The sequence below is a fragment of the Peromyscus eremicus genome, chromosome 1 (assembly GCF_949786415.1).
Source record: "Peromyscus eremicus chromosome 1, PerEre_H2_v1, whole genome shotgun sequence".
Classification (NCBI taxonomy): domain Eukaryota; kingdom Metazoa; phylum Chordata; class Mammalia; order Rodentia; family Cricetidae; genus Peromyscus; species Peromyscus eremicus.
The window spans coordinates 174,130,132-174,142,228 of NC_081416.1; the positions used below are offsets into that span (position 1 = coordinate 174,130,132).

Here is a 12,097-nt window from a genome sequence, read left to right on the forward strand (position 1 = left end):
CCTCAGTGGCATTTGTCTGACACTGTACTTCCTGAGTTTCGTTCACCAGTGCAGAGAAAGGCCCCAGAGCTCTCACAAATGCAAACCGACCGAGACCCCACCCCCTTCATCGTGACTTCCTCTTTCCTCTGGGTCCACTCCTGGACTCTGGCTGTGGAGTTCCCTCTTCAGTTCTTTGGGAGTGAATTCAGGAGAACTTGGCATACAGTAGTGCTCAATAGATGCTTGCCAGGCAAAGGAAATGAAGACAGCTAGGACAGCTTTGTTGCTCTGCATGTATAAATAGTCTTGAGGGGACCAACACCTGATGGGACTGCAGGGGGTTGCTAAGAACACCCCTCTTCAAATGGCTCAGGAAGGGGCGATCAGCTCGGGCTACACAGCACACCAGGGTGGGTCGGGGACTCCCAGCGTCCCCCTCTGGGGAGTCTGAGGGGAGCACTCCTTTTCTGAGATGCTTCCCCCACATCAACGACAGACATGAAATGCCCAGGCCTGAGAAGCGGGGGTGAGGGGTGGGGCGCTCAGGAGGCTGCGGGCTCCTCAGGCCTGGGACCCACTCTGTCCCTAAGGCCCTGCTGATGTTTCCTCTGCTCCACTTGATGACGAAGCCTGGTCAAGACCAGCTCAGAGGCCTGGTTCAGGCTGTGCTGTGGGGACAGAAAAGGAGGGTAAGTGGGGACAGTAGAGGGGCGCACGTCAGACCACACCGGGAGGCCAGGGGCTCAGCCACAGCAGGGCAGAGAGCAGACCACGGGGTGTAGGGTGAGAACGGGTCTCCCAGGTGGAAGTGGGGGCCGGACTCGGGGGCAGGGGCTTGGGTCAGTTTGCTGTGGGAGAGGCAAAGCTGAGACCTAAATGCAAAGAACTGAGAGTGGAAATCAGGAGACGCGCTTGGCAGGGTGTGAGCGTCGCCAAAGCAGGACTGTGAATTCTGGGACAGCCTTGGCTACGCAGTATGACTCAATCTCCCAGACCCACAAGCTGGGAGGACACAGTGGGTTTGATACCAAGTACCAGACACATAAACAAATAAGTGGAGAGAGAGAGAGGGAAGGAAGGAATACGAAAGTAATCAGCGGGAGCGGCAGACGGGGCAAAATGACAAATGACATTAAGGGATATCTCAGGTTCAACTATTTAGAGAGAAGCTGAGGTTAGACCACAGTGGAAAGGACAAAGGTGAGATCAACAGAGCAAGGACCACGTAGAAATGGGAAGCAGGACTTGAGGTTAGACCTCAGAGAAACTCCCCTGGTGTTTGTGAGCTGCCAGCCTAGCTCAAGGTCTAGTAAGAGACTCCACCTCAAGAGAGTAAGACAGAGGAGAGCAGGAACCCTGAAATCTCCCCTGGACTTCACACGCGCGCGCACACACACACGCACACACACACACACACCCCTGAAATCCTCCCTGGCCTTCACATGCACACACACACACACACACACACACACACACCCCTGAAATCCTCCCTGGCCTTCACATGCACACACACACACACACACACACACACACACACACACACACCTGAAATCCTCCCTGGCCTTCACACGCACACACACACACACACACACACACACACACCCCTCTGAAATCCTCCATGGCCTTCATACGCACACACACACACACACATGCACACACACATACACACCCCTGAAATCCTTCGTGGCCTTCACACGCACACACACACACACACACACATATCTGAAATCCTCCCTGGCCTTCACACGCACACACACACACACCCCTCTGAAATCCTCCATGGCCTTTATACGCACACACACACACACACACACACACATACACACGCCTGAAATCCTTCGTGGCCTTCACACGCACACACACACACACACACACACATATCTGAAATCCTCCCTGGCCTTCACACACGCACACACACACACACACACACACACACCCCTCTGAAATCCTCCATGGCCTTCATACGCACACACACACACACACACACACACACACATACACACACCCCTGAAATTCTCCGTGGCCTTCACATGCACACACACACACACACACACACACGCACACACACATACACACCCCTGAAATCCTTCGTGGCCTTCACACGCACACACACACACACACACACACACACACACACACACACCCCTGAAATCCTCCCTGGCCTTCACATGCACACACACACACACACACCCCTGAAATCCTCCCTGGCCTTCACATGCACACACACACACACACACACACACACATACACACACACCTGAAATTCTTCGTGGCCTTCATACGCACACACGCACACACACACACACACACACACACACACACACACACACTCAGGCACTCAAGAGTGATGGAGAAGTCAGAAACTGACCAGTGAGCTGGGGACTAGACTACATTACCAAGGGAAGAGGGGGGAAAGCAGGCTGTGGTGGGGAAGGGTAGGCTGTATCCAAACAGAGACACCTGGTAAACTGAAGGAGATCAAGACCAGCCCAATGACGGGCAGATCGGAGGTTAGCCCTTGGGAATGACTGACCAACAGGATTTGGAAGAAACGCCAGGGGACTACGGGCCTCAGGTGAGAGTAAAGAATAGAGCACATAGCATAGCCAGACGGCACGGCCTGTAGTCCCAACTACAGAGACTGAGGCAGGAGGATTGCAAACTCAAGGCCTTCTGGGCTAGAGTGAAAGCCTGTCTCAAAAAACCAAGAGCTGGGGGTTAGCTCAACAAGAATATCTGCTGAGAATCTCCCAGTGAGGGGTTGGGGTGTGTCTCAGTGGTAGAGCCCCTGCCTAGAATCCCCCAGTGAGGGGCTGGGGGTGTGGCTCAGTGGTAGAGCCCCTGCCTAGAATCCCCCAGTGAGGGGTTGGGGGTGTGGTTCAGTGGTAGAGCCCTTGCCTAGAATCTCCCAGTGAGGGGCTGGGGTGTGGCTCAGTGGTAGAGCCCCTGCCTAGAATCTCCCAGTGAGGGGCTGGGGGTGTGGCTCAGTGGTAGAGCCCCTGCCTAGAATCCCCCAGTGAGGGGCTGGGGGTGTGGCTCAGTGGTAGAGCCCCTGCCTAGAATCCCCCAGTGAGGAGCTGAGGTGTGGCTCAGTGGTAGAGCCCCTGCCTAGAATCCCCCAGTGAGGGGCTGAGGTGTGGCTCAGTGGTAGAGCTTTTCTCCTACAAATAAACAAGTAAAGGCTGGTACCTGGAGGATGTGCACCCCTTTCAGAGACACCACAGCCAGTTCTCGCAGCCCATCCCCAGTCAGGTCCACATGGGCCATGGCCAGCACGGGGCTGGCGAAGGTCCTACGCCACAGCAGGCGGAAGCCTCTGCTGGCCTCAGGCAGCCCGTGGTACTTGTAGCAGAGCAGCTCCTGTGGGCAGAGGTGTCAAGGTCACGCAGGCTGAGGATGGTCACTGCAGGAACACAGATGAGTGACAGGCTCATCTCAAGACCCACCTGTCCGTAGGTGGCCACCAGGACTTCTGGCTGTCCATCTAGGTCCACATCAGTGACCAGGCCACAGAGGACGCTGTCAAACTGGTCACTGCTGGGCAGGAGAAGTTGGTCCTCCAGCCCCCGCTTCAGAAGGTCCCTACACATGGGGGTGAGCCAAGGTCAGATGGCAGGGCCCTGCTGCCCTTGGTTCCAGACTGTAGGTGATGCCCGACCGGCTTCCCCTGAGGTCCAGACCCACTTCCCTGGGGCTGTGCACCTTAGTTTCAATGTGTATAACTTTGAAGTCCCCACACAGGGCCGACCTGTCACTCCAGGGGATGGCCTCCCGTCCGTCCTGCAGACCCCAGTCCTGGATGCCCACTGTGCTCCCAGGTGCACACACCCACAGGTGGTTCTTGGAGACACAGGTGCCCTGGTCCCTCACTAAAGCGCTCGGTGCCTTACGGGGCACGGAGAACTCTGCACTTGCTTCGACATTTTCACCCCCAACCCAGAGTGTGCCAGAACTGGATGGAACTGGCTCACAGGAGCTGATGATGGGAGGTGTGTGCACATGCATATGCTCATACTTGAGGGAGGAGGAAGGTGGAGTGGGAGAGGTGGGGGTGGGCGGGCTGGGGATGGAGTTTAGCTGGTAAACCCATGAATGAAGCCCTGGGTTTAATCCAGCACCACATAAACTGGGTGTAGTGGTACACGCCTGTAATCCCAGTACGCAGGTGGCAGAGGCAGGAGGATTGAGAATTCAAAGTCATCCTTAGCTACGTAGTTGGAGGGCAGCCTTGACTTCGTGAGACACTATCTCACCCCACCCTCAACACACCAGAGCTGACTGTCTTATTTTAGCATTACAATGTCACAATTTGGGGGGGGGGGCTTAAAAATCCAAGATGGTGGAAATATTGACACCACAGAAATTGCCAAGCACTGCATGTCTAGGCCTTCCCAACTGAGTGTCTGCTGGCACCCCTGGTCCACCCATGCCAGGGGTACTGGTATCTTTACGGGTGGGAAGACATAGCCACCCTTAACAAACTCTCTACAAGATCCAGATGTGAGCACTGCCACCTCCGCCCTGATCACAGCACCTCTCCTGACCCTACCCACCCCAAAGGGTTGACCATGTGAGACCACACCACATAGGCACGAGGCTGAGCTGCACCCAGAAGCCCCAGGAGTCCTCACCAGTACACCACTGCAGGCTCCAACATGCTGGCGACAAGCAGACTGTATCCTTCCTGCTGTGGGCTGTCCTCGGTTGCTATGGAGGAGGTAAGAGTTGGAGGGCCTATGGGGACAGGCTCTTCCTCATCCCCTTCCCTCCTGCAGTGAGGAATGAAGGCTAGACCTCAGGGCAAAGACCCAAGATGGTGCCTCACAGGGAGGGTTAGAGGCTGGACTATGAAATGCCTGTGGCCAGACATTAGACAGGTGTTAGATGAATATTTAAAAAAGAAAAAAAAAAGTCTAAAGTTAGAACACAACGGGAGAGACAAAGGTTAGATTGGAGTTGGAGTCTAAGGTTAGACCACAGTGTGAGGATGGGGGGAGGGAGGAGCCCCCGTTTAGAAGGCAAAGGGCAGGTCAAGGTAAATGTCAGTAAAGAACAGACCAGGGTCAAGGAACAGGAAGAAACTAGCACCTGGGAATGGGGTGGGACCATGGCTGACAGAACAGTTGTCAGTCCAAAGGGAGCGAGAAGGCTGGGGTCAGGGGAGTCAGTGTAAGACGATATGAGGAATGAAGGTTAGACCACAAAGTAGAGAAAAAGTCCAAGGCTAGACCACAGTGGGGAGAATGAGGCTGGATGCTCAAAGAAATGATGGGAGTCCAATCTGTGGCACAGCTTGCGGGCTAGAGGGGTTGCCAGGAGGAGCATGAGGATTCTTAGGGTGGGGGAAGCTGAGCCTGCAGAGTGCACTCTCCAGAGTGCACTCTCCAGACTCCACGCCTGGAGCAAAGAGCTCACCATCGGGGCTTGACAGGCTGAACACGATCACTCGGGAGATGGGCCCATCCTGCAGGACTGTCCACGTCTGCAAGATCTCTGTGTGGAGAGCAGGGGACTCAGGGACCTGTCCCCATCCCTGGACTTGTCCCCGCCCCAGGCCTGACCCTTACCTCGATTCTTCTGGTCTACGTGAGCCACACGCACATAACCACTCTGGCAGCCTAGAGCTGAGAGGCGCCGGGATGAGCCAGGCAGGTTGTGGACATCAAGCCAGAGGACACTGGTGGAAGGAAGGATGATGGATGGGCGGACAGACAGGTAGATATCCCAGAGCCCCAGCCCCATCTCTGCTTCCCAGGAGCACCTAGCCCCATCCTGAAGCATCAGGACTCTGCAGCCTGATTCTCTAGGGGGCCAGTCCCTACCACACATGCTCACTGAGCCGCATTCTGCTTGCTCTGGGGACATCCACCCATGAGTAATTTTCTTGAGATCCTGTTGCAACCCAAGAACATGCTACCTAGTTGCTTTTTTTTTTTTTAGACAGGATCTCATGATACAGTCAAGGATGAATTTGAACTCCTGACCCTCCTGTCTCCACCGCCTGAGTGCTGGGGTTACAGGTGTGCGCTATCCTGCCTGGATTTTGTGGTGGTCTGGATTATGGAACCTAGAGCTTCGAGCATGCTAGACAAGTGTTCTACTAACTGAGCAACACCCCAACATGCTTCCTGCTTTCTCTAACATCGTCCCAACTATGTATTGTACTAGAGGGCGGCCCGCTCCATCCGGCTTCTCTGCAGTCAGGGCCCTGGTCCCTTCTTTGGGTGCATGGTGGGTGGGTGGGGTCCCCTCCTACCTACTGGTCAGGTTCGTGAGCTCTGGGAAGAGGTCTTCCACGGGCTGCTCCTCAAACTGATGTAGTTCCTCGTCCTGGGGGAACGAGACCCACCCCAGTCAAGAGCCTCCTACACACAGGCCATCATTGCAGTGGGGGTCCCAGCCAGACTCTGCCCAGCCTGCCCACCTCACCTCCTTGTAGAGATGAATGGCTGGATCATTCCCACTCAGGAGAAAGACGGTCTCCAGCTGGTCCCCAACCTGGACTCTGAAAGCAGAGAAATCTAGAATGTGCTAGGACTTGAGTGGGGTTGACTTCTTCCAGGGATTTAGAAATGCCACTGTCAATTTATTTTGAGATAGGGTTTCATGTACCCCAGGCTGGTGTTGAACTCACTAGGTAGCCACAGCTGCCCTTGAACTCCTGATCCTCCTACCTGTACCTCCCACACTCAGCCTGAAATGTGTGTTTGTAAAACAAAACAAAAACAAAAAACTTTGCCAGCAAGAACCCTAACATTCAGAGACCCAGATGCCCGTTGCACGGCTTGGTGTTCTGCAGACTTCTGTACACCAACCCTTGAGTTCCACAACTTCAGAATCTCAGAGCAGCCAAGGGCAGGTACTGGGAGGCCTGTACTGACAGCCCCCAATGGCTAGAATCTTCACTCTAGGAATAAGGAAGGGTCCTCTAGAATGAGCCTGGAAAACTTCATAGCAAGGGCTGATGAGATGGCTCAGTGGGTAAAGGCAATTCAGGATGACTTGGATTCGATCCCCAGGACCACAAGAGGAAGGGGAGCCCCAACTCCCAAGGGTTGTTCTCTGACCTCCACCCACGTGCCGTGGGACCCTCTTGCACACAATTAAGTATAAAATAATCTCTCTCAGGGCTCAAGAGACAGAGGCAGGTGGGTCTCTGTGAGTTCAAGCCATCCTGGTCTACAGAGGGAGTTCTAAGACAGCCAGGGCTACACAGACTGTCAAAACGAAACAAAACAAAACACCCAGCAAGCTAGTAGCAACAGAGAATCACAGGACTGGAACCTCTTCCCTGTGGGATCCCAGGATTCTGAAGCCCTATTTCTTGTCTCCTCTGGTAGACCGGAACTCTTAGAAATCTCCACCCTGATTATCTCAAATCACACAAATCCTGACATCTGGACTCTTCTGAATTCCAAATCTGGCAGGGTAATGCTTGCCTGTAATCCCAGCACTGGGAAGGCTAAGGTAGGGGAATTTCAAGTTCAAGGCTGTCCTGGGCCACACAGTGAGGTTTTGATTCACAGTAAGGTATGCACACACATGCATGTACACCAGTACATACTTGCATAAGCACATGCATGCACCGCCCCCCCCCCCCAGCTTCATTTTTATAACTCTTACCTGCTAGACCAGAGAGGTTGGCTACTAGGAACCTATAGACCAAATCCAACTCACTAAGTGCTTTTTGTAAATAAAGGTTTTTTTCTTTTTTTTTTGGTTTTTCGAGACAGGGTTTCTCTGTGTAGTTTTGTGCCTTTCCTGGAACTCACTTGGTAGACCAGGCTGGCCTCGAACTCACAGAGATCCGCCTGGCTCTGCCTCCCGAGTGCTGGGATTAAAGGCGTGCGCCACCACCGCCCGGCTGTAAATAAAATTTTATTGGCACAACCCTAGCCAGTCATCCACAGTGTCAACTGCCGTTTGCTTGCTCCAGTGGCAGAACAGCGTAGTGGTGATACTAATTGAATGACCCTCAAAACTTAGCATTTACTAACTTAACTGGGTCTTGACAGAAAAAAAAATGCCAAAAAAAAAAAAATGTTGCCAATCCCTGTTATCTGTGGATTTCTGAATTCCTGGAGTAGAACCCACATGCTTTGGGGTTCTAGAACCTAAAGATTTTAGATGCTTTATATTGTACCTCCTTACAAGTCCTTCTACAGACTCTCTCTCCAGAGCTGCTGGGTTTGGTAAAGTCTTTTTTTTTTTTTTTTTTTTGAGACAGGGTCTACATAACTCAGGCTAGCTTTAAATTCATTATGCAGCCAAAGATGACCTTGAACAAAATCCTGATCCTCCTGCCCCACCTCCTGAATGCTAGAATTAGAAGCATGTACCACTGCAACTGTTTATATGGTGCTGGGGATGGAAGCCAGAGCTTCCTGTGTGCTATACAATAAGTGCTCTACTGCCTGAACTGTATCCCCAGCCCTCAACTGCATCTTTTAAATCTGGTGACCTCAGGGCTTATGACTGTAAAGAAAGACCCCAGGTCTGGGAAGTAGAGATCTAGAACTTCTGGAGTTGAGTTTTAGGTGCTCAATTAACTCTCTGGAATGATCTGCCCGAGAGGTGACGATGTGGTGGCCCCCTAGCCTTGGCTGCATTCACTCTGAAAAGCACCCTCAGAACCAGATTAGTGATGGCAGGTGTATGGGTTGCAGTCTGCTACCCTCCCGTGAGACCCCACTTCCCAATTACACTTCCCATCACTTCTTGGGCTCCTAACAACACCTGTTTCCAAACCTTAGTCTATTGAAGCCTTTCTGTTTGCCAGAGAAGGCAAGAGCCTCAGAGGAAGGTGGGAAAGCATGGGTGCCCGAGGTCACTCACTCTGCATGGCACAACTGGAAAGGTGTGAACTGGAGTTCCAAATTCAGGCAGCTCTCTGCAGAAAGACACAAGCTGAGCTCAGCAGCACCGGCCAGCCCAGTCCACCCGCTCCCCCCAGGCTCCACTCACCTGCAATCGAATCCAGGTTGTACTCTGAGCCAGGCTCATAGTCACAGTAAATGTTAAGAAAAGGACTGCCCTTGTCTCCTGAGTCCTGGGGGGTGGAAACTGCCCTCAGGGAAGGTAGAGGAGGTGAGAGGCATTTGGAGTAGATTCAGGGCACTTGGGACAGAGTTGGTGGGTACGGACAGGTGCTATGGTACCTTTATAAACGTGATGCCCACAACCAGGCCCCGCTTTGGGGGTGACTTGTTGAAGGTGTCGATGGAGACGATCTCAGCATCCACTACGAGTAGAGTTCAAAGTTCACCACCCATCAGGCAGGTCTCCACCCCTGAATCACACTGACTTCCTACCACTGTAGTAAAACCCTCGGGTCTACGGGAGTCCTAACCACCGTTACCATGACCTCTGACCACCAAGCACCAGGCTTTTAACCTCTATGTTCGCAGAATCCTGGACCCTAACTACTTTCAGGCCCTGACGACTCCTGGATCGGACCCTAATGATGATTACTAGGGTATTTTTGTTCGTTTGTTTGTTTTGTTTTTCAAGACAGGATTTCTCTGTGTAGCCCTGGCTATCCTGGAACTAGCTCTCTAGACCAGGCTGGCCTTGAACTCAAGAGATCCGCCTGCCTCAGCCTCCCGATTGCTGGAATTAAAGGCGTGCTCCACCACCGCCGGGCTCTTGATTACCAGTTTTAACCCTAACCTCGCATCACAGTGACCAACTCAGACAGTCTTAGACTCCAGTCCCGCCCCCGACACCACAGCGCCACGCACCGGGGATGTAGTTGAATTGCAGCTCTTTGGCCACAGGCCGGATTTTCTGTCGGAGGTCTTGGTAGCGGAAGCCGAGCACCTTGCCTTTAAGAGTGGCGGCTAGCAACTCCCCTCGCCCGTCGGCTCCTCCTGCCAGTCCGTACACATTGCTCTGCGACGAGAACCGTGTGAAGCTGTCCTCACGGAGTGGACAGGGTCCCGCCGCCACGGCCGCCTCCCCCATCCCGGCCCTCCGCGGTCACTCCCAGCTGGTCTGCGGCTCCCCAACCTGGAACATCCACTCACGCACACTGATGACGTCAGGAAGCTGCCGTCGTTGCCCTCTACAAAGATGGCGTCCGGCTTCCTTCCTGGGCGGCCCAGACAATGTTACCTTTCTGGGTCTCTGTTCTTTCCCATTTCAGAGCTCAGGAAAGGGTCTTCCAGGAGTTGGCATGGGAGATGGCCACAGCTCCTGGCCTTTTTGTAAGCGGTGTGGAAAGTAGAATAAGAATCACCATGATCATCACCGGGGGTGATGGTGTACGCCTGTGATTCCAGCTCTTGTTAAGTGGAGGCAGGTGGATCAGGAGTTCAAGGCCATCCTCTGCTACATAGTTTGAGGCCTGCTTTGAGTATATAGGTAGTTTCCAGGCCAGCCTGTCTACATGAGACACCCCCCAGCCCCATCTCTGTCTGTTTCTCTCTCTCTCTCTCTCTCTCTCTCTCTCTCTCTCTCTCTCTCTCTCTCTCTCTCACACACACACACACACACACACACACACACACACACGCACACACGTGCCTAAAAATATACTTATTCCTCAACAACATCCACCCGAACAAAAAAAAGAACTATAAAACCTAATTATTATCCTTTTGTAGAAGCACATTTTGTTTTTTCAATTTAATTAAAACTCATAATCAAGCTGAGGCTGAGGGACATACCTTTTCTTTTTTCTTTTTAGAGACAGAATCTTGCTTCATAGCCTTGGCTGAACTGGTAATTTACAGATCAGGCTGGCCTCAAACTTGTGACAGTCTTTTTGTGCTGAGAGCACAAACATGTCTTTGTAAAGTAGGTACTCTTATTATTTATCTTTAACATTTTATTTGTGTACATGTTTCTGTACTGCGTTGTTTCTTTATGGGCATGTGTACCGTGTATCATGTCGTGTGATCAGAGAACAATTGTGGGAGTCAGTTCTCTCCATTATGTGGGTCCCAAGGATTGACAGGTAATCAGGCTTGGTGGCAAGTGCCTTTACCTGCCATCTTTCTGGTCCTAAGATACTCTTGCATCTGTTTTACAGGTGTGTAAGTAAATTCCCTAAGACCACACAGATAGTATTAAACCAAAAAAAGTTAACTTCATACTTAAGCAATATCACCTTTTAAACAGTAAAGTGTTTTATCTTATCCCAGGGGAAAGATTGGTTGACCTGTCCATCCTGGTGGCCGATGAGACCATCTCCTTTATTGAACATTCATAATGATAGTCTACAGAACCACTCAGACTATACCTGGTGCCATCACACACTTTTTAGAGTCCCTTACAAACTCATCAGAACTATGCAAAGAGCTTTACAGAGGATGAGCCCGAAGACCAGGGAGAGTAGAGACGCTTCTTGATGATAGAGATGGGTGCAAGCCAGGGGCTCCTAATCTCGAGGCCTTCAGGGGGCCTGGGTTTGCACTTCATTGTCACTATCAAACCTCAGCACCTGGAATACATGGCCTGATACAAAGCAGGCTCGGTAAACATGTTAAAAAACCCTCCAACCATGGGCCGGGCAGGTGGCTCAGATGGTAAAGGTGCTTGTGATACAAGCCTCATAGCAACCCAAGTTCAATCTGTGGAATCCAGATTGAAAAAAGCCAGACGAGGGGATGCACACCTGTAGCCCCGGGACTCCTTTGGAGAGGTGGAGCTGGAAGCTCATGGGCCAGTTAGCTTGGAGTACTCAGCACAGAAGCATAAAGTTACATGGTGCGACCCTGTCTCAAACAATACAAAACAAAAAGACCCTGCCTCAACAAGGGGAAAAGAGAGGATTGACTGGCAACGCCCTCTGACCCACACATGTAGGCCATGGCATGTGTGCATACATAGAGACCTCCAATCGTGTGGTAGGCCCTTGGCCAATGTTAGTACTGAGACCTCACACGGGCAGTCTTCAGAGATAGTGTGGGTATGGAAGTAAGGAGCTGAAGCATTCCAGATTCCTGGTTTGGTGAGGAAGAGCTCCCCGCTGGCACCCAGCAGTTGTTCTGTGAATCATCCAGAGTGAATGGGATGTGAAGGCTGGCGTGGCCTCTCAAGCTTTGCGTCTGTGTATGTAATGAATGTGTCATGCACATGGGAGGATGGGACATCAGCTGTCCTATCACTCTTA

At 52.2% G+C, this 12,097-nt stretch overlaps 1 protein-coding gene across 2 annotated transcripts; it reads right to left on the reverse strand.

Annotated features, from left to right (window-relative positions):
• Positions 1 to 272: 272 nt before the first annotated feature.
• On the reverse strand, positions 273 to 10,015 carry Kptn (kaptin, actin binding protein). 2 transcript variants are annotated; one of them, XM_059253581.1, is made up of 12 exons: positions 9,723 to 10,015; positions 9,141 to 9,223; positions 8,947 to 9,031; positions 8,818 to 8,872; positions 6,412 to 6,487; positions 6,239 to 6,312; positions 5,550 to 5,659; positions 5,398 to 5,475; positions 4,614 to 4,689; positions 3,429 to 3,564; positions 3,172 to 3,342; positions 273 to 650 (listed from the first exon to the last, which is right to left on the reverse strand). In XM_059253581.1, exons 1-12 carry the CDS (start codon positions 9,943 to 9,945, stop codon positions 525 to 527), a joined length of 1,293 nt encoding a protein of 430 aa, XP_059109564.1. In that variant the 5' UTR covers positions 9,946 to 10,015; the 3' UTR covers positions 273 to 524. The 2 variants fall into 2 exon arrangements, with proteins under 2 accessions (XP_059109564.1, XP_059109565.1); XM_059253582.1 differs by lacking the exon at positions 9,723 to 10,015 and adding an exon at positions 9,652 to 9,696.
• Between the last annotated feature and the right edge of the window lie 2,082 nt (positions 10,016 to 12,097).